General features: G+C 41.4%; 1 protein-coding gene across 2 annotated transcripts in view; it reads right to left on the reverse strand.

Annotated features, from left to right (window-relative positions):
* DNAH7 (dynein axonemal heavy chain 7) overlaps positions 1–23,061 on the reverse strand; it is a 607,644-nt gene that overhangs the window by 570,183 nt on the left and 14,400 nt on the right. For both annotated transcript variants that reach the window (XM_073633106.1, XM_073633105.1), the window contains exons 3-5: positions 15,539–15,644; positions 9,073–9,247; positions 7,345–7,423 (exon numbers count right to left, since the gene is read on the reverse strand). In XM_073633106.1, coding sequence (XP_073489207.1) covers positions 7,345–7,423; positions 9,073–9,247; positions 15,539–15,644 — 360 coding nt within the window. The remainder of the gene's footprint in view (positions 1–7,344; positions 7,424–9,072; positions 9,248–15,538; positions 15,645–23,061) is intronic.

Consider the following 23,061-nt stretch of genomic DNA (forward strand, 5'->3'; position numbering starts at 1 on the left):
ATCATACCCGGGATATCTACTAGACTCTTGGTGGACAGTTTTAAGTGTGTTATTGTTAAGAATTACAGGCCTACAATATAAAACGCCAAATTTCCATGCAAAATAATGGTACCGCTTTCAGCACCTAAAATCCGAAATAATCATACCGCCAGGGAGGTTAAAAGAGAAGTATGGCCAAAGCACGCCTCTGAGAGCCTAAGCCAGCACCCCTTCCCCAGCCCGGTGTTCCAGTGAGCGCTGAAGGGAGAGCGGTGAGCGCTGAGAAGAGCGGTGACTTCTTAGAGCAATCAGGGGTCATGTGATCACTTCATTTTTGGTCTTAGAGCTGGCGGGGACAGCTGCAGCATTGCATAGAGGTGAGTATGTATGTTTTTTATTTTTTTTATTCCCACACTTCTAGTGGGCCAGGGGAACTGGGATGAGTTGGCAACTTTATGTTACATTGTAGAGTGCAGGCAGTTTTCAGAGCTTGTGAGCAGATCCTAGATTGACCTATAATTAAACAATATTTAATAATATCCTTTCATCAGTGGCAGTAGCAGAGCGGGAACTCTTTTTTTTTTTTTAATTGGGTGCGGAGATGGCCAGAGCCGCATTTGCCGACAATTCGTTTAAAGTTCTGGACCCCAGTCTGTCTATGCCTGGCGGAGTGATAGGGAAGAGATGCCTGTCTGCCTGAAATTTACAGTTTGCTTACCCGCCCCCCATGTCCTCCCAGCAAAGAATGTGGGTAGGGGGCAGGTAAGCAAACTCTGTAAAGTGCCGATTTGATATCCAGTGGAGTACCCGAGCCATGATCCCATACCCCTTTAGTAGCAGCATCTCTCCCACCAGCTGCTTTTACAAAGGGTTAGAAATCGGCTTTCCCCCCTAGGCTCCTTCTCAGCTCTGACATGTCAAGATGAGGAGGAGCCTAGAAAGAAGGACAAGACACCATCGGTTGCTAAGCTGTATATGAGGTATGTTCGAGGGAGGAAAGACTGCACTGGGGACACTCAGGACACAATGGGGGGATAGAGTATTAAAAAAGAATCACACCAGCAGCATACGATTTCCCCCCTCTGCTGCCTTTGCAGCATACGGGGGAGCTGCTGGGGGGCAGTAAAAATGTATGACAAAGACGTGTGGTGGGGTGCCCAGTTGGGTGAGCTGTACGGGGCCCCATGATTTCTAACAGCAGCCCTGTCTGCAGCTAAAAAGGTTGGTTAAGGCTTGTTTCAAAGCTCATTTACTTCTTGTAAGAAAACAAAACACTTCATTTTATATAGCAGGCATTAATTAAATTCAGACCATGATCCGGGCCTGGACAGACTCACAGTCTTGTCCAGACCGCCGCAACACTCAGGTTCCTGTACCCCCACTGGCGCCGCTGCTGTTTACTTCAGAGCAGAGGTGTGACTGGTCTTAAACCTGACCCCTGAACATGAATTCTCTACCTTAAGCATTAAGCAACACACAAAGTTTAGGAGTCAGGATTAAGTTACACACATGTTTAGAGGTCAGAAGCAACATTTCAGGGATCAGGTCAGCTGCAGTTAATAAAGTTTGGATCATCATTCCCAGGAGCCGCTGGGTGGTGTAACACTTGCAGTGCACAGGCTCCAATTCACACTGCAAACCCCAATCTAAAGCTTGCAGCTAAGTTGGAAACAGCACAGCTGGTGCTGCCGCTTTAGCAGTGTGATGGACTGCAGCCTGCACACTATAAACTTTACACTCCATGGGAAAATTTTACTCCTGGGGACAAATCCAGGGTACACCAGTTTCCTGGGGACAGACTCCTCACTGCGGAACCCCTCACTCTGGGACATGAGGACAAATAGTAACCTTACTGTCATGTAAATGGGGGGCCGTCATATAGAGGGGGTGCTATGAAATAAATTGTGGACTGCAATGTAAAGAGGTTCTGTGATGTAAAAGGAGGCTGTGTTGTGAAGAGAGAACTGTGATGGGAAGGGGACATGGGATTTAAAGGGGGGGAGCTATATAAAGGGGAGAGAACTGTTCTATGAAGAGGGGGGGGGGGCTATAATGTGAAGGATGAACTAAGGAGGGGCCTGGGAGGGGCTGGGCATGACCCAGCTGTCTTGGTCCACGTTGGAACCAATGACAGTATACATGGAAGGTGGAGGCTCCTTAAGAATCAATTTAAAGAACTAGGCTGCAAGTTGAAGGGAAGGACCTCCAAGGTGATATTCTCTGAAATATTGCCTGTGCCATGCGCAACACAGGAAAGGCAGTGGGTGATTAGAGAGCTGAATGCATGGCTCAAGACCTGGTGTAGGGAGGAGGGATTTGGGTTTCTAGAGCACTGGGCTGACTTTTCATTTGGGTGCAACCTATATGCTAAAGACGGTTTGCACTTGAATGGAAGGGGGTCTGCTGTGCTGGGGGAGAGGTTTATAGGAAGGCTGGAGGAGTATTTAAACTAGGATTGAGGGGGGAGGGTGAACTAGAATTACATCAAGAAGACAGATCAGTTAGGGGTCAGACATTAATGGAGGGTGGAATGGGGACAGATGGGGGGAGGGTTATGGCAGGTGTCAAGAAATTTCCCATGTTGCAAACAGCCATTGGAAACTGTAGTGCCATTTGTACTACTAAAAAATATATGAAAAACACCAGACCAAAATGTAATAATGCATTAAAGTGTTTGTTCACCAATGCCAGAAGTCTGCCAAGCAAAATAGGTGAGTTGGAAGCTCTGGTGCATGAAGTGAACTATGATGTAATCGGTATTGCTGAAACTTGGCTTCAATCCTCACATGACTGGGCTATTAATATTCCTGGCTATGCACTCTTTCGGAGAGACAGGGTAAAAAGGAAAGGTGGCGGGGTCTGTCTCTATGTGAGAAGTGATCTCAAAGCAAGTGAAAGAGGACCTGATTGATGGAGAGTGTGATGAGTCTGAAGCATTATGGGTGGAACTACATATAGATGGGCGTAGTTCAAAGTTAATCATTGGAGTTTGTTATAGACCACCCAATGTTAACGAGGAGGTGGAGACTCAGCTCCTTGCACAGATGGAAAGGGCTGCAAGGGTTGGGACAGTGATAATAATGGGAGATTTTAACTACCCAGAAATTGACTGGAGTAATGGCACTGCTGGGACAGTTAAAGGGCAAAAATTTATAAACCTAGTACAGGACAATTTTATGGTCCAGTTTATTGAGGCCCCAACTAGGAATGAAGCTCTGTTGGACCTGGTAATCTCAAACCATGCAGAGCTTATTACTAATGTGCAGATAAAGGAACACCTGGGTAGCAGTGACCATAACATGATTTCATTTGATGTTAGCTGTAAACAAGAAATACATAAGGGAAAGATAAAAACACTTAACTTCAAGAGAGCAAATTTTCCAAGGATGAGGGCTGCTCTCGAGGACTTAGACTGGGAGGGAATATTGGCAGCGATAAACATGGGAATTCTTCAAAAAGACTGTTTGGGACCTCACTGCAAAGTATATTCCCATGGGCAATAAGTTTAAAAGGCTAAAAAGAAAACCTATGTGGCTCACGGTCAAAGTTAGAAAAGCTATAAACAATAAGAAAAGAGCTTTTAAAAAATATAAAAATGAAGGAACACTAGTGTCATTTAAATGCTACAAAGAATTTAACAGAATATGTAAAAAGGAAATCAAGGGTGCAAAAATTCAAAATGAACGAGAGATCGCAAAAAATAGTAGGACAAACCCCCAAAAATTCTTCAAATATATTAATAGTAAAAAGGTCAGGTCTGAGCATGTAGGCCCTTTACAAAATAATCTAGAGTGGGTGACTGGGGACAAGGAGAAGGCTAATTTATTAAATACTTTCTTCAGCTCTGTATATACAAAAGAGCATGGGGAAGCTCATGTCCATAAGGGGGGTGGTATTGACACAGCCCCCAATGATCCACAATGGCTCAAAAGGGATATGGTCCAGAAATATTTAGACAGAATAAAGGTGGATAAAGCACCTGGACCTGATGGCATCCACCCACGGATCCTAAAAGAATTGAGCTCTGTAATTTCAAAGCCATTGTATCTAATTTTTAGGGACTCATTAATGACGGGAATAGTACCGCTGGATTGGCGCAGGGCGAACGTGGTGCCTATATTTAAAAAGGGATCAAAGTCTTTACCAAGTAACTACAGACCTGTTAGTTTAACTTCTATAGTCGGGAAGATACTGGAGCGTTTAATAAAAGACCACATAGACGAGTTCTTGCTGGAAAAAAACATTTTAAGCAACAGACAGCATGGGTTCATGAAAGACAGAAGTTGTCAGACAAACCTGATTTCTTTTTATGAAGAGGTAAGTAAAACCTTGGACAGAGGGGTGGCTGTGGACGTGGTTTATTTGGATTTTGCAAAAGCGTTTGATACAGTTCCGCACACACGGCTCATGTGTAAGTTAAAGTCTACAGGCTTGGAAATATCAGTTTGTAAATGGATAGAAAACTGGCTAAAAGACAGAATTCAGAGAGTAGTGGTTAATGATTCTTACTCTGAATGGTCTAAGGTTATCAGTGGTGTACCCCAAGGTTCAGTGCTGGGACCCTTACTCTTTAATATCTTTATAAATGATATTGGATCTGGGATCAAAAGTAACATTTCTGTCTTTGCAGATGACACCAAGCTATGCAGTGGAATAACGTCCTTACAGGATGTCTCCAATTTACAAGCTGACCTCAATGCTCTGTCTAATTGGGCGACTATGTGGCAGATGAGGTTTAATGTTGAGAAATGTAAAGTTATGCACTTGGGGGCTAAGAATATGCATGCATCATACATGCTAGGGGGAGTACAACTGGGGGAATCTGTAGTGGAGAAGGATCTGGGGGTTTTGGTAGATCATAAGCTCAATAATAGCATGCAATGCCAAGCTGCGGTTTCCAAAGCGAGCAAAGTTCTTTCTTGTATTAAGAGAGGTATGGACTCCAGAGAGAGAGATATCATTTTGCCCCTGTTCAAATCATTAGTAAGACCTCATCTGGAATATGCAGTTCAGTTTTGGACACCAGTTCTCAAAAAGGATATCGGGGAACTGGAGAAAGTGCAGAGAAGGGCAACCAAACTGATAAGAGGCATGGGGGAGCTCAGCTATGAGGAAAGATTAGAGGAACTGAATTTGTTTACTCTTGAGAAGAGGAGAATAAGGGGGGATATGATCAACATGTTTAAATATATAAGGGGTCCATATAGTGAACTTGGTGTGGAGTTATTCACTTTACGGTCAACACAGAGGACAAGGGGGCACTCTTTACGACTGGAGGAAAAGAGATTTCATCTCCAAATACGGAAAGGTTTCTTCACAGTAAGAGCTGTGAAATTGTGGAATAGACTCCCTCCAGAGGTGGTTCTGGCCAGCTCAGTAGATTGCTTTAAGAAAGGCCTGGATACTTTCCTAAATGTACATAATATAACTGGGTACTGACATTTATAGGTAAAGTTGATCCAGGGAAAATCCGATTGCCTCTCTGGGATCAGGAAGGAATTTTTTCCCCTGCTGTAGCAAATTGGAGCATGCTCTGCTGGGGTTTTTTGCCTTCCTCTGGATCAACTGTGGGTATAGTATTGGGTATATTGGATTGTACTTTTTTTTTTTTTTTTTTTTTTTATGGTTGGACTGGATGGACTTGTGTCTTTTTTCAACCTGACTAACTATGTAACTATGTAAGGACACTGATATAAGAATAGGACTGAGCGAATGCTGTACAGGCTATTATCTGTTTGATTAGGAACACAGACCCTAATTGCTCATTTTTGGTGGTATGAGGGTGAATTTTGGACCTTGCTGTCCCATTTCTATACTTTTATAACTCTTGGTACACTTTATAGTTTTTTTTCGTTGCAATATTAGACATGTTCCCCATATGGCAAATTTAGTTTTGCCTTGTGATCCACAGTATTACCTCTTTATAATTTGTACATTTTACAACTGTTTTGTATGATATAAATACCATGGAAACAGAAGAAGGGGGCTGTGATGTAAAGGGGGGACTGTGATGTAAAGGATCTGAGTTGTAGCAGAAATATGAGATTCTGATCTCTGCTGGAAGAAAATGTAACTGACTAGACTCCCCTGAATTTTAGTTCAATAGCCCTGGTCTATAGCATGGTCACAGTCAGTTGCCTATTTGTGTACAAAATTAATTTTCTAAGTTTATAGGGGGAGGAGGAAGAAACTAGAATGGCATCCACAGAACACTACCATGTCAGAATCTTAAAGCGGTATTAAGCCCAAAAGCAAACATTTATTATATTGCAGTGTATCAATTCTGATGTGATGACTGCATTCGTTTTAGTTTAGGTTTTCTTTCTTTTATTTTCATCTGGTGATCTAGCCAGTAAGTCTGTTGTTTTTCAACAGAGCAAGCTGTCCTGCAAATGTAGCAGGTTGAGTGTTGAGACAAACCATTTACCACTGACAGGGGTTCATACAATGATCAGCTTTTATTTATTTATTTAAAACCCTTATCCCAAAAGAAAAAAAACTGTTTTCTGTAACTGCTTATAAAGTGTGAGCTGGAGTTTGGCTTCAACTTGTTAGTGTTTTTAAATCTGCTAGTACATCTAACACTACCCTTTTCCCAGACTGACAATGTTGCTGTCCAAAGGTGCCCCTATGCTCCTTCATCTAGCGTGGGGCACTCTAATACAGGAGGTGTGTTACTGGCCAGATCACCAGGTAAAAACAGAAAAAAGCCTAAAAAAAAACAAAAGAAAAACAAAAAACAAATACAGCCACCATATCTAAGGATTGGTAAGCTGCAGTATTATACATTTTTAGTTTTGGGTTTAATACTGCTTTAATAACATTTTTCAACCCTTTTTTTTTAAATTGGAGTTTTACATTAAAATCTGCTAATGTTTTTACAGACTGTCTGCCAAAATGTAATTTTTTTTTTATTGTATTTAACACATTCCATGTATTTCTTTTACAGTCATTAAAAAATAATAGAACAAAATATTTTTATGTGCTTGCACCTTTATTTCTGTAAATGTTTTACTATATAGAAGAAAAGTGTTTTATATCAAATATCCTTCTTTATTAGCAGAAGTTTTCGTTTATTAGTGGTTAATCATGGCTGTATTTAGAGAGCTTGCTACCTTAGTGATTCTTGTGACTCCTTTCAGAAGTCTTCAGCACCATTTATTCAGCTCTGCTCTATAGCTCTGCTATGTATTTTAAACTTAAATGTCCAGTTAAAAATGCACTCTTTATTGCGCTCTTTTACCATGTTGTTAGTATATTTCCCCAGGCACAGGTTCGGGAGCACCCTATGGTATGTAGAGAATTGTAGATAATAGTAATTAAACTTAGTAACTCAGTACACCTCAGTATGACACATACACTTACCAAAAGGTCTTTATCTAAAGCTGATGTTAGTGCAGAAGTAGTTTGATCTACCTGAAAATCTGAAAAAGCATCCTTTTTTCTAATAAAACAAAAAATTGACAAAACGATAAGATTATTAAAAATGGTTAAAGGAAGAATATTTTAATTCAGTAGAATAAAAAATGAAACAGCACATGTTCATTGCTTAAACTGTAGCACAAGACAGTGGAGTCTATGTTCTTCAACCTACCAAAGACCACTAAACGTAACCTAATGTACAAGTGTAGATTCCTAATGATAACTTGATATAATCTTAAACAAAGTGTTGATGTTAAAGCGGAATTAATGGGATGAATACTTATCTGCCCAATGGTCCCTCGGATTTTCTTCTAAGTGCCGGTCTTCGGCCTCCTTCATTGACCAGCGGGAGACGACGTTAGTCCTGTGCATGCACAGGAGCTAGTCATCCCAGTACTCAGAGACTGGCCTGGTGCTGTAAGCTGAGCTGCACAACAAAGCACATTCTTCTATAGTGTGTACTTGTCTCAATCCAGAGCACTAAGTGTAACTTCTGTCTGCTTCCCTTTTCTCTTCTATCTGCATGAGTCCCTTTTGACAAGTTTTCCTGACACCAAGAGAAACAAGGAACACAGGAGGGATATCCAGCACACAGCCTGTGACTGACTGACTCAGGTCTGTTCCTGTGTGCTGTGTGAAGGGGGTTGTGTCCCATCCCTCCAATCATCTCACCGAGTTCTTCTTACTGAGCTCTGCGGTGTGTAATTTCATCTCTCTGCCCTATGTTTTCTGGCAGCTCAGACAAGCTTTATACATTTTGTACCTTGAATTGATGTAGAGAAGTAAAGACTGCAGATAAACAGGTACATCTTATGTAGGAGGATTTGTTTCATCTCTGTCTATCATCTGAGGCCAGGAGGCTATATGTAAGTTACAACCACTTTAAATATTTACCTGCAGTTTGGCTGAATCTGGGTCACAAGAGCGCAGAACTAAGTGCACTCCTGCAACCCACAGAAGAAGTATTTCTCCTTTAAATATTTTTATAAGTCTGAACCTAAAGGTGGGTACACATTGATTGAAATTCGGCCAATTTAGCAGGAACTGGATGAATTTCTGTGCATGGCTCTCCCTGTTTGACAGAAGTCTATCCGTAGATTGGCTTCTGTCCAAAGGTACTGTTGGAGAACTCTAATTCGATCAGCAGTTGCAGCCAACAGGCTACACTGCTGATCAGTGTATTATAACAATGGAGGAGTCCCCCCGATGTCAAACTACAATCGCTCAGTGGGGAGGATTCCTCCATCCACCTCACTTATTCGGATGGGGGAATTAGTTTGTGAATACCCAGTTTTACACTGACTCCAGACAAGTCTTAGCTCTTGTAACAATTTCCCAATTTCTCTTTGGAATTAATAAAGTATTCTTTAGCTGCAGCTGGGGGGGTATGCAAGTGCTGTTAACAGTTAACAAATATCCTTATTCAGAACCACTCATTAGCTGGCTCCACCTAAAGAAACTTCTTAGATATTGACATCACTCACTTGCCACCATGTAAAAATAAAATTCCAGTTTATTTATTTCATCTGAGCATGACTGGAAAATTTACAGTTTGAACATTTTAAGTTTCTTTAGTAAATCAACCTTATTCTGTCTATAATCTAAGGTGACCAAATTCTAATATAAAAATGGAATAATAGGTAAATAGATAAAGAAAATTAAGAAACTTACATAATATCAACAAGGGATCTTCTGAAATCTTCTCTGTGTTTCTTTGGGTTGGAATAACTATTTTGTGTATTTTGTGAAAGTCTGGATGACAGATTATCATGTTTTGATTGATCATACATTGGGAAACTCGCATGCATGAGTTTGCTTCTCTTGTGATTTGGCATGGCAGATAATCCTACAAAAAAAATGCTCAAAGAATTGTTATTCAGACAAAAATGTAAAAAAATGCATAAGCGTTATACAGTTAAAGTAACCTAAAACCAAACATCTTTTTTGTTTTGGATAGTGTGGTATGGTTGCAATTCTTGTTAGAAATTTTTGTTGTTGTTGCTATTTGTATTGCAAGATTTCCCCTCATTTCTTGTCCCAAGGTAGGGGATTTCCCCTTAACCTATTGCCATCCGTGTAACAAATATGTGCAACACATTCTGTGAATTGGCAGGGGAAATCCTGACATTTGTCCACTCCTCTATTCTTAGAACATACTGCATCATGGGACAATAAGGCTTTGGTCACACGGGCAATGATGAACGAACCATTTTTTGCAGCATCTGTAACTGGCACACCACTGAAGTACATTAGGACATGCAGCTGCATGGGCACAGCCGCTCATCCTAATGTGAGAGGCGTGTGGGCGATTGGCCCCTGAACACACACTGTCTGCATTCAGGGCTGCTCATCTGTAACTACACAACCAGTTCATCATGTATTAAGGTAAAAAAAAAAAAAATCACACACACACAGATACAATCGAAAAAAAAGTGTATTGTTTTTAATTCCAGTTCAGAGATGCTTGCCAGTTGTATCCTGTAGCTTCACAGCTACAAATCCATATTTTCTCTTAATCCATATATGCGGAATTGCATAATCACATTTACAAGTTTATGGAAATGGAGGAACAAAGAGCCACAGGTAGAAGGCTAGAGCTGGCTAATCAGCGGGCATTAATAGTAACCTGGAACAGTTTCCACACCTCTTCCCCACCCAAAAACAGCCAGCTTGGCCTAAAGGTGGCCACAGATGACTTTTTTTTTTTTGATCAGTCACCGGGATGCTCAAAAAAAAAAAGGGATTCACACACACAAGTAAGGTGGAGAGAGGAATCCTCCCTACTGAGACACTGTATTCCGACAACTGGTATTATCCGCTGTCAGAATACACTGATCAGCCAATGGGCTGCAGCCACTAATGGAGAAAAGTTTTCCAACATTCCCGGCAACAGAGATTGATCTTATGATCAACTTCTGTCAAACGGGGTCAGCCATACACGGATCAAAACTCTCCCAGACCCAGCTGAACCAGCTGAATTTCGATCCAGCTATGGCCAGCTTAAGGTCTCCCACAAACATCCTCATCCAGATGACCATAGTTTTGTAACTGTTACCTTACAAGGTCAGTCCACCCAAAATTGATATTTTAGTTGTCACAGATACAGTTAATTTGGATGACCTATTTAGATCACAATATTGTATGTCTCTCTGGGATTTTATTGTCGAGATATTTGTCTATTTATTTGCCATGGGATAGACAGAATTTCATTGTTTATGAAGAGAGATAAAAGATTTGTTCATTTACATTGCAACTGCAATATCTCTTATTGCATTAAGAATTTTACTAGACCTTTTAGTTTTTCACATAGGCAGGAATGATATAGTCTCTTACACTAGCTTAGTAAATGAAGTGTCAATTGGGGGGGGTTACTAAAACTGGTGCACACAGAACCTGGTGAAGCTGTGCATAGTAACCAATGAGCTTCTAACTTCAGCTTGTTCAGTTAAGTTTGACAATAAAACCAAGAAGCTGATTGGTTACTATGCACAGCTGCAACAGATGTGTACGGCTACATAAAGTATACAGCAATGAGTTCTGGGTGTGAGATGAGACCTTCCTATCTCACACCCAGAACAAAATAGCATTTGGCTGAGGCGCACTCAGCCATTCATAGGCAGCTTTGTATTCTATCAATGAATACAAAGCTTCTTCTGTTAGAGATCAAGAAGTCATCAGCCCGTCTCTCTGACTTTCAGACAATTAAAGGAAGCTTTGCATTCATTGATAAACTATAAAGCTGCCTATGAATGACTAATGATGAGTGTCTATAGATGATGAGAACAAGCCTTTAATGAATTTAAAGGTTTTAAGGTTTCAGAAATCAATGTCATACTGGAGTAAAAAAAAATCTGTTTTTAGATAACACTTAATCCTGGCACTATGCTGAGATTTAGACCGATTATTTACTAACAATTTGAGCTCTTTGGGCTCGTCTGCTACATCCAGGATCTTAAGTGGTTAAAACAAGCCAACGGTTGTAGAGCTGCCTGAATGCTTTTACTGATCTTATGTGGTGCTGCCCTTTGGCCTGTGGTTTCTGAGGGGAAAGACATGGCAGAACTTCTCTTCCCCAAGGTCTTCTATACAAGTGTGAATTGAAAGTTCTCAGCTTTAAGCACTTTTTGTTCAGAGCTTTCCAACTCTTGGCCAGAAAGCCATGCAAACAGCTGATCAAGCACAACTCTGTATTTGGTCAGGTGGAGCAGAGGGGAAGGGGAGACATCTGGAGTCTTGGGTGGTATCTATCACATAGAGTGCTTAAATAAAAGTACAAAAAAAAAAATTAAAAGGACTCCCATCACCCCACACACACACATAAATACAAAAATTGATGTAGAGCGCTTACATGCATGTAATAATAAATAATAATAATAATACATTTTATTTATAGTATGCTTTTCATCAAAAGGTCTCAAAGTGCTACAAGTTAAAACAAGAAAGAAAATTGAGCAATTAATACAATGAAACGAACATCTAAAATGGACAAAAGGCTTTGCTAAAAAGAAATGTCTTAAGATCTTTTCTAAAACAGTCAGTAGATTGAGGAGCCCTCAAGGTATCAGGTAGTGCATTCCACAGGTGCGGGGCAGCTGCACAAAAAGCCCTGTCTCCCATTGTCCTGAGTCTAGTTCTGCTGAGTCTAGAAGAAGGTTTGAGTGAGTGGAGCGGAGGGCACGTGTTCTGTTTAATGGTTTGAGACGTTCTTTAAGGTAGGGAGGGGCATATCCATGGATACATTGGTGTGTGAGGAGAGAAACCTTATACTCAATCCTGGCGGAGACAGGAAGCCCGTGGAGTGAGTGGAGAATGGGGTAATGTGCTCATGTTTCCGCACTCTCATCAGGATCCTTGCTGCAGAGTTTTGAATGCACTGATGCCTCTGCAGACTCTTTCTAGAAGTCCCAATGAGAAGTGCGTTACAGTAGTCCAATCTGGAGGAGACAAAAACATGAACCAGCTTTTCGGCATCTGAGAGGCAGAGAATGGAACGGAGTGTAGAGATATTATGGAGGTGATAGAAAGAGGTCTTGCATAGGTGATTTATATGGGCCTCAAAAGTGAGTTCGGAGTCCATTTTTACACCAAGATTTGTGACTATTGATGAAAAAGGGATGTTAGACCTGGAAAAGGTGATGCTGGTTATGGATGATAATTTGGTCTGGTGAGGAGTGCCAATCAGGATGACTTCAGTTTTAGAACTGTTTAGTTGAAGATAGTTGTGCTCCATCCATACCTTTATCTCCTCAAGACAGGTAGTGAGTACTAATAGGGATGACTGTAAAGATGGAGTTTCAGATGTTGCATTTACATATAGCCGTGTGTCATCAGCATAGCACTGGAACGAAATTTTGTGGTGGCTGATAATTTGGCCAATGGGGGCAAGATAGAGGATGAAAAGGATGGGGCCAAGAACTGACCCCTGGGGGACAAGTAACTGTATGTGAATTTGATTTGAAATGGCCCAGAGAGATGTATTCTGTCTGGTTTGTGAGGTATGATTTAAACCAACTGAAAGCTGTATAATTTAGTCCAGTGGTAAGATGGAGCCGGTTTAAAAGAATACCATGGTCAACAGTATCGAATGCAGCAGAAAGGTCCAGAAGGATGAGGAGGGAGGGAGAGCCAGCATCGGATAATATGAGGAGGTCATTTGTAACTCTGACGAGGGCAGTCTCTGTACTATGAGCAAGGCGGAAACCTGACTGAAATTTTTCAAAAAGGTTATTATGTTTAAGATGGTCCTGAAGGTAAGTAGCAACTGCTTTCTCAAGTACTTTTGATATGAAAGGGAGATTGGAGATAGGCCTATAATTGGATAGGACTTCCGGATCAAGAGTGGGTTTTTTAAGCAATAGTCTAATAATGGCATTTTTTAAAACAGGGGGAACGTGACCAGTTTGAAGGAAATGATTTATAACAGCTGTGATCAGGGGACTCAGGACAGTGATATTAGTTTTTACCAGGGAGGTTGGGAGAGGGTCCAGGGGGCAAGTGGAGGGTTTCATCTTCCTGACAATATTCTGCACCTCTTCTGATGATACCTCAGGAAAGCAGTTTAGGGGTTGGGAGACGATATATGTTGGGGGAACAATTTGGGTGGGAGGACCAGAAAGGGCAGAGCGAATATGTGCGATTTTTGATGTGAAAAAAATCTATAAATTTATTGCACTGCTCTTCTGTAATTGCAGTAAGTGGAGGGGATTTTGGTTAAAGAAGGTGGTTTAGAGGAGAGAAAAGCTGCTAAGAATTTCCTGGACTGTTTCTGATGACATTGGAATAAAACTGTGACCTTGCCTCTTTGAGGGACTGTGCATATTTATGTTGTTGCTCCCGGTAAATTTGTTTATGGACAGTAAGGCCAGATGCTTTGAAGCGCCGCTCAAGGACCCGCCCTGCTGCCTTCATCTTATGAAGCTCATCTGTGAACCAGGGAGCTGAGCGGGTGAAGGTGACTGTTCTTGTTTTAACAAGGGCATGGAGGTCCAAAAGGCTGCTAAGTTGACTGTTGTAATAATCCACTGCTTCGTCGGCTGATGAAAAATGTGTGGAAAGATGATGAAAATCTGCTGCCAAGAGTTCTGGGATTATATTTTTTAGGTTTCTGAAACAGATATTCCGTTTACGCTTGTAGAGGCTAGATGGGGATGGCAAATCCATGGAAATGTCCTTGTAATCAGACACATCTAGGTCATACACCTGCAGGTTTGTAAGAGGAGCAGAATTTGTAATGACCAGATCCAAGGTATGCCCCCTGGTATGTGTGGGCCCATCAACAAATTGTTTTAAATTAAAACAATGCAATAGTTGAAGAAATTAAGCTGCAAAACAGCAAGAGGGAGTGTCAACGTGGATGTTCATATCACCCAAAATTATAACATCAGCAGAGGATGTGCAGAAAGTTGTGAGAAGATTCGATATCTCAGTGATAAATAATGGGTTTGGTTTTGGAGGTCGATAAATGAGGAGGAACAACACAGGGGAAGGGGACTTACATTTAAATGCAAGGCATTCAAATGAAGACAATTCAGGCAATGGTTGTAGAGATAGCTCCAGATCGCTGCGATGGATAACTAATAGGCCCCCACCACACCCTGTGCTGCTTGCTTTTTGGAGGTAGCTATATCCTTGGGGACAGCTCTCATTTAAAGAGGAAAAGATATTTGGTTGGTGCCAGGTCTCTGTAATGCACATATAGTCCAGACATTTATCCAGGATATGGTCATGAATGAGGCAGGATTTGTTTGTAATAGACTGTGCATATAAACGATTGAGTGACACGTTATATATATATCCACACTCACCAGAGTGAGAGCAATAATTCTAAGTCCCTCATTTACTATTAAACTGATGAGCTGTATAAAAATGTAAAGTGTCGCCTACCTATAACTTTGGGTACTATAACTTTTAGTTGTTTTGCACATGAATGCAGTTTTGAGGCTTAACATGTTTGCCATCTATTTATTTGACACAACCTCACCCTTTTTTATGCAAAAAAATGGAGATTATAGTATTTTGTGTTTTAACTTTTTTTTTTTAAAATGAAAATTTAGATTTGAAAACAGCTGCACAAATATTATGCAACCTAACAAATGGGAACTACCATATTTTTATTCTAAAGGGCCTCTGTATTTTGACCATACTTCTTCTATATATCACAGGAGTGCAGTTCATTCTGCCCTCCCGTGATCCGTTTTCAGCCGGCAGCGTATGGTCAGGATCCACCCAGAAGTCTGGATCGACAACTGGCACAGCCTCTCAGCGACCTGCTGAGAGCATGAGCCAACCCCTCCCACCGCCTCCACAGCCCAGCACTCCAGTGAGTATGGGGGGCAGAACGATGGCAGGGGGACGGGCAGAGCAGAGAGCTGGAGACTGACAGCTGTAGACTGGAACACTTTCGACACTCCAGGTACAGGTGTCCTACACATCAGGCATAACGTTGTTCACAGCTGAACTGCCCACACCTCCTCTCCCCTGCTAAATCACAGAACACTTTGCATTTTGTGAACTCCTTCATAAAATCCAAAGCTTTCTTAGAAATTAAATGCATAATATTTAATATTTGTTTAAAAATAAAACTAATGCAGATAAAACCAAAATCATAACATTACTAGAAAATAATACTTTCACTTACCAGGTGTGAAGCCATAAGACCTATTGACCTCTTGTGGTTCATTATCCCTCTCTTCTTTTAGAAGAAATGAGGGCTGGTTTTTCTTCCACTCAGGCTTGGAACTCACCTAAAAGGATTCACAAACAAATGTGTCATTTTCCTCATTTGCTAGATCAAAAGAAGGCCTCATGCCTACAGGGGGTTTGGCCGTCAGCTACAAATCCTAGAATTTTTGGGTGCCTGGGAGGTATAGGTGCAGCCTTCAGCCCCACTGTCAGCACCCGGTCACAATCTATGACAGGCTAAAATATGCAGTGGCTGTACGCTGTACTGAGTGGTATTCAGGTTTAGAGCTGTATGCTTTCAGGAAAACAGAACTTCTGTATTTTGGGCATATGTCTCTAAATGTGAGTTCTATTCAGTATGGCGCTCAGCTGCTATGTATTACAGCCACAGGAGAACTGGATCTGAGAAGCATCATGTTTGTTAGTACTTCCCAGATAATTTCACCTGCATTTACAGTGCCTTGAAAAAGTATTCATACCCCTTGAAATTTTCCACATTTTGTCACATTACAACCAAAAACGTAAATGTATTTTATTTGGATTTCATGTGATAGACCAAAACAAAGTGGCACATAATTGTGAAGTGAAAGGAAAATAAATGGTTTCCAAATTTTTTTACAAATAAATATCGGAAAAGTGTGGCGTGCATTTGTATTCAGCCCCCTTTACTCTGATACCGCTAACTAAAATCTAGTGCGACCAATTGCCTTTAGATGTCACCTAATTAGTAAATAGTGTCCACCTGTGTGTAGCTTAATCTCTGTATAAATACATCTGTTCTGTGAGGTTTGTTAGAGAACCTTAGTGAACAAATAGCATCATAAAGGCCAAGGAACACACAAGACAGGTCAGGGATAAAGTTGTAGAAGTTTAAAGCAGGGTTAGGTTATAAAAACATATCCCAAACTTTGAAAATCTCACGGAGTACTGTTCAATCCATCATCTGAAAATGGAAAGAGTATGGCATAACTGCAAACCTACCAAGACATGGCCATCCACCTAAACTGACAGGCCGGACAAGGAGAGCAATAATCAGAGAAGCAGCCAAGAGGCCCATGGTAACTCTGGAGGAGCTGCAGAGATCCACAGCTCAGGTGGGAGAATCTGTCCACAGGACAACTATTAGCCGTGCACTCCACAAATCTGGCCTTTATGGAAGAGTGGCGAGAAAGCCATTGTTGAACGAAAGCAATAAGAAGTCCCATTTGCAGTTTGCGAGAAGCCATGTGGGGGACACAGCAAACACGTGGAAGAAGGTGCTCTGGTCAGATGAGACCAAAATTGAATTTTTTGGCCTAAAAGCAAAGCGCTGTGTGTGGCAGAAAACTAACACTGCACATCACCCTGAACACACCATCCCCACCGTGAAACATGGTGATGGCAGCATCATGTTGTGGGGATGCTTTTCTTCAGCAGGGACAGGGAAGCTGGTCAGAGTTGATGGGAAGGTGGATGGAGCCAAATACAGGGCAATCTTAGAAGAAAACCTGTTAGTGTCTGCAAAAGACTTGAGACTGGAGTGGAGGTTCACCTTCCAGCAGGGCAACAACCCTAAACATACAGCCAGAGCTACATTGGAATGGTTTAGATCAAAGAATATTCATGTGTTAGAATGACACAGTCAAAGTCCAGACCTAAATCCAATTGAGAATCTGTGGCAATACTTGAAAGTTGCTGTTCACAGATGCTCTCCATGCAATCTGACAGAGATTGAGCTATTTTGTAAAGAAGAATGGGCAAAAAATTCACTCTATAGATGTGCTAAGCTGGTAGAGACATCCCCAGAAAGACTTGCAGATGTAATTGCAGCGAAAGGTGGTTCTACAAAGTATTGACTCATGGGGGCTGAATACAAATGCATGCCACACTTTTCCGATATTTATTTGTAAAAAGATTTTAAAACAATTTACTATTTTCCTTCCACTACACAATTATGTGCCACTTTGTGTTGGTCTATCATATAAAATCCCAATAAAATACATTACGTTTTTAGTTGTAACATGACAAAATGTGGAACATTTCAAGAGGTATGAATGCTTTTTCAAGGCACTGTAAATAACCTGATCACAGGTTATTGTCAATATAGCCTTACATCCTTGACATCAGGGGTCAACAACCCATCGATTGCAATCTACCCATCGATCACAGGCAGGAGTCGGGTAGATTGTAGTAGTCCTTCCTTGCTGACCCCCAGACTGCTCCTCCCACATATGCAAAGCGGAGCATGGAAGGAACAAAATGGGTTATACGCCACCTATAGGTGAATGGACACTGGCACACCCAAAGACAGGAAGTCCCCCTCTATATAACCCCTCCCATACAGAAAATACCTCAGTTTTGTAGCAAAGCAATGTATATCCCAGCAAGAGGGGAGGGACCTCTGTGTCTCGTGATATACTCGAAGAAAAAGATTTTACAGGTAAGCTGTATTAAAAATCCTATTTTCTTTATCGTACATCATGGGACACAGAGCAGCCATAGTAATTACTATATGGGATGTCCCAAAGCAATGTCCCTGAGGGGAGGGAGACACCATCATAGAAACTGCCACCAAAGAAGGACCTACTCTGCTATTTGTAATACGGTGAGGCTAAAGGCAGTATCTTCTACGTGATTAACATCAACCTAGTAAAAACCCTGTAGATGTATAAACAAAAAAACAAATAGTGATCTTGTACACTTGGGCCACTGACATCCGATGATGGATGGCCCAAGATACTCCCACACCTAGTAGAGAATCTCTCCCCAGAAAAAGAATAGTTTTTTTTTTTTTAAACCATAGGCATCATTGACAACTTGCAGATCCACTGCTAAATATTCAACCTGGATGCCTCCTGCCCTTCCTGGGCTCTTCTGGCAGCAAAAAACAGGATTCCTAACTTGTGCCGACAACTCAAGTAGACCCTGAGGGTCTGAATTACCTCTAGAGTACGTATCGATCTTTCTCATGCCGACTGCGGATTGGGAGAAAAATAAAAGGCAAGACACTGTCCTTATTCAAGTGAAAAACTAGAAACCACTTTAGGCAATAAAAATGGGTGAGGACGCAATATCACCTTATGATGCGAGACCAAAAATGGCTCCTTGCATGAAAGAGCCGCCAACACTGACACTCCACTTCGTGAAGTGATAACAACCAAAGAAGCCACCTTCTGAGATAAAAGGACCAACAGAATCCCCTTGATTGGTTCAAAAAGTGGCCTCTACAATGGACAGTCAAGATCAAATCAAGTCCCAAGGACACAAGAATGGCCTGACAGGCGGGACTGTCCAAGTTATATGCTGTATGAGGTATGAAACAAGGAGTGAGAACAAAGGCCCCTGGAAAAAAATGGATAAGGACGAACTCTGACCCTTAACGGTATTTAAGCCCAAAACTCTTTTTCTCTACCGATTGGAGAAAAAGAAAATCTCCCACCCACGTATTTCTGCGGGTGTCACTTCCTGGCTTCACGCCAGGCAAAAAAATATATTTTCAAGTCCTGTAATTGAAGTTCCCCGAAGCTGGCTTCCAGGGGCTCAATAGTGCTGAGAAACAGGACTCAAGACCATCAGGTCCTGCTGGACTGGGAGTGTTCAAGGAGCAACCCCTGCAAGACTCGCTATGTCTGTGTACCAAGCCCCCCTGGGCTAATTCGGCAAACATTAATATTAGTGTTCCACCTTACGGATTCTTCGCAGAGGATGTGGCAGAATCCAAAACAGGGAACAAAAACGTCAAATAAGGTGTTACTAGTACATGTACACTTATTGGCAGTGGGACTCTTGTCCCGGACACACCTGCCCCAAACTGTTGCAGAACTTGGGATCTAGAAAATTTCCCTTCAGAGTTCCCCTAGCCACTATCCTATACCTGGAATATGTATTGGGGATAGAGACAGCTTTTGTACTGTCCCAGACAGAATGTGGTACACCTCTCTGGGTCGCATGACCTCTGGTGCGCCTGGTGGATGACAGATATATATATATCTAAGCTCGCAGAGGCATTTCTGGATTGGACCTACAACAGGTTTGTCCTATAATCCATAGCAAGGAAAACTGGCCAAGCTTATTGGACAGTATTCTCCCCTGTGGAGACCAAGCCCACTGAACTGTAGCCAGCCTCAAGTCAACTTAAAGAGACTGGCATCAGTGGTTATTATTTTCCAAATTCCTGAAAAGCAAGAATATCAAGCACCATTCTTTTTGCTCTGTAACACCCCGGAAACAGAGCCTTCCGGCAATGCAATGCCTGGATCTTCAAGTTCCAGACAGGGGATGAACCTCTTCCAAGACCTGGAGTAGGGCTGTAGGTAGAGAATGTGATTTGACCTAAACACAGCTTCCTCCTGTAGAAATATATGAAAGGAACCCCTGGAATTGACTGCTTCTTAAGCAAAGATTATTGAAGTGCCTTCAGCAAGCCCAGCACTGGGGCTAGATGCTTTGAGAACCCTCTGGAGCTGTGGCCAACCAAAAGGGAAGATTCACAAAAAAGGCTTTCCACTGCAATTAAAGAAATCTTTGATGAGCCTGGAAACCACCACATGAAGATGAGGGTTTACAGATGATTATGGACCCTGAAAACTACCTATTGCAGAGAGGTCCTCACTGAACAGTCTAGCCTATCTGAAAACAGAAGGATGTTCAGGGGCTTGAGATCTTAATATAGACCTCATGTCCCTATTTGACTTTAGAACTGCCACCATTTAATTGTCTCACAATAATGAGCTTATAACTTCTGCTCCAAGAGCAAATGTAAGGCAAAGATGGACGACTCTGTAACAGACCCAGACAGTCCCAAGAGGTGCACTTGCCTGCCAGGTTTCTGCTGGCTAAAGATGGAACAAACCACCTCAGAGACTGACCTAACACACGCATTCATTCAACATGTGCCCATGGAAACAAGCGTTCTCGCAAGCATTTATGAAACATGTTTATACAACATTATGTAACACGTATCTATGCAGACATGTATAAACATGCATCTTTATGCAATCATGTATCTTTATGTGATCATGCATCCTTATGCGATCGTGTATTTTTATGTGAACTTGTATCGTTATGCGATCAAGTATCTTTATGCGATCAAGCATCTTTATGCGATCAAGCCTCTTTATGCAAACATAAATCCTTATGTAAACATGTATAACCATTTATATTTAAGTAAACATGTATAAACATGTATCTTTATGCACCCTTGTAACTTTATGCAATCAAGTATCTTTATGCGATCAAGCATTTCTATGTGACCATGTATTTTTATGCGACCATGTAAAATCATGTATATCTATACAAACATGTCTAAACATGCATCTTTATGCAACCATGTATCTTTATGCGACCAAGTATCTTTATGTGACCATGTAAAATCATGTATATCTATACAAACATGTCTAAACATGCATCTTTATGCGGCCATGCACATTTATGCAAACATTAATATCCATGCATGCTTGTGCAACCATGCATTCTCTGCAACCATGATCATGTATCTCTATGCAAACATGTATAACCATGTATATTTATGCAAAACATGAAAAAACATGCATCTTTGTGCAACCATGCATCCTTGTGCAACCATGATCATGTATCTTTAGCAACTGTGCGTTTCAGCAACCGTGTGTTCCAGCAAATGTGCGTTTCAGCTAGATTGCAAGCAGGCACCCGCTTAACTGCAGTTAGCCCCATACTAGACCTGCATGATTAAGCCAAGCGTTTCGCACTACACAGAGTGCTTAGTCATAGCTATGATTAAGCACTCTGTGTAGTGCGAAACGTGTAAGCTTTGTTCCACTCTGCTGTGACCTGTATTTTGGACGACACTTTATTGAATAAAGGCAAATATTTTTGGAGTGTGGCTGTTCAGGATTTCTTTGATGTCTAACTCCTTAAAAATGCATCCATGCTCACGTTTTCCTAAACGTGTATATTTAAACATGCATTTAAGCAAAAAGATTGCAAGCATGTATACTACGCCGCACCTGCTTATAGAGCAGTCAACACTTTAAAATGAACTGCTAACCATCCAGGGGTGTTTCAACTTACAGTTGTACAGTCCCCCCGGATAAGCAGTAAATATGCAGCATATAATCTTGACTTGTCTTCACATAGTTCTCCCATAGTAAGTACTCACACTTTATCCTTAGGCTGCATCTATGTCTCCAGAGGCCTACCGAACCTGTGGCCGCAAGGCATGGCTGCCCTTCCACTTCCTGCCTATATAAAAATAGGCCATACTGAGAGAGACTGCACCCTCTAGTGGCTGGAGGAGAAACAGCAGCCCACACGAGTAAGAGTACATAGCGTGATTAAACTGCACACTGCTCCCAGTGGCCACCGGGGGAACAGACTGTCAGAACTCTGTTTTTTTTAAGAGAAACTGCAAACAAATGCAGACTTAACATTCCTGCTGCAGGACTCTGAACATAACAGGAGTCCAATCTTCACCCATCATGGCGAGATTTGTCATAAAAGACCTTTAGAGACTGGGTCCCCCTTAATGTGGGGTCCACTTCCCTGGACCTGTATAGCACCCTGCAGGAAAGCACCTTGGTCAGAACAAATACTGCACAGGTTTCCATTATGCAGGGTCCAGCGCCGTAAGGCTGCATTACAGGCAAAAAGCTAGAGGAATCTTCTCTTCTTCCCATGAGGCTCGGGTACCATCCATTTTTGGCTGACAGATTTTTTCAAATGGATCTGATTGAGGTCCATGATTCCTAATAGAACTGTCCAGACCTCTAAGTATGCTCCAAGAGCACATGTAATCCATAACCATCACCTTGAAGACACTGGCGAAAAAACTGAGGTACTTTCTGTATGGGAGGAGTTATATAGAGGGGGCCTTCCTGTCTTTGGGTGTGCAAGTGTCCATTTACCTATAGGTGGCGTATAACCCACATAGTAATTACTATTGCTGCTCTGTGTCCCCTGATGTACGATAAAGAAAAATAAAATTGTAAAAAATAATAATAAAAAATAAATAATAATGATAAATAAAATAAAAATAAAATACAAAATAAAAATACTGACAATGTCCACTACTCTACTGACTGACACTGTCCACTTGTAAGGTAGGCTAAGTTTATATTTTTACAGTGACACTCGTTTTATTATAATGTTCTACGTTTTCCTTACTATTTTTTCATGCTTTGCTAGTTTTTTATTTTGACCTTTGATCTTTTCAGTGTTGTTCAGGTAGATCACCACCTCTCAAAGGTTGCCTACCCCTGCTTTACATGAAGGTGTTTTTTTTTTCCAACCAATACTTTTAATACATCAGGTTGCTGTGACAAACACATGAATGAAGTGCCCCAACGAAAGCTTACTCATATGTATTAACCAGGACAAACAATGATATAAACAATTGCACATTAGCGTCAGGTCTGAAATGGATCTAAATGGATTCTGTGGTCCTCTATGTACCTTTGTACCCTGGACATTCAGAAGTGATAAATGTAGAAAACAATAGTGCTGTAATCAACCTTCTATTAAGGC

This window comes from Aquarana catesbeiana, linkage group LG06 (assembly GCF_042186555.1).
Source record: "Aquarana catesbeiana isolate 2022-GZ linkage group LG06, ASM4218655v1, whole genome shotgun sequence".
Lineage (NCBI taxonomy): Eukaryota > Metazoa > Chordata > Amphibia > Anura > Ranidae > Aquarana > Aquarana catesbeiana.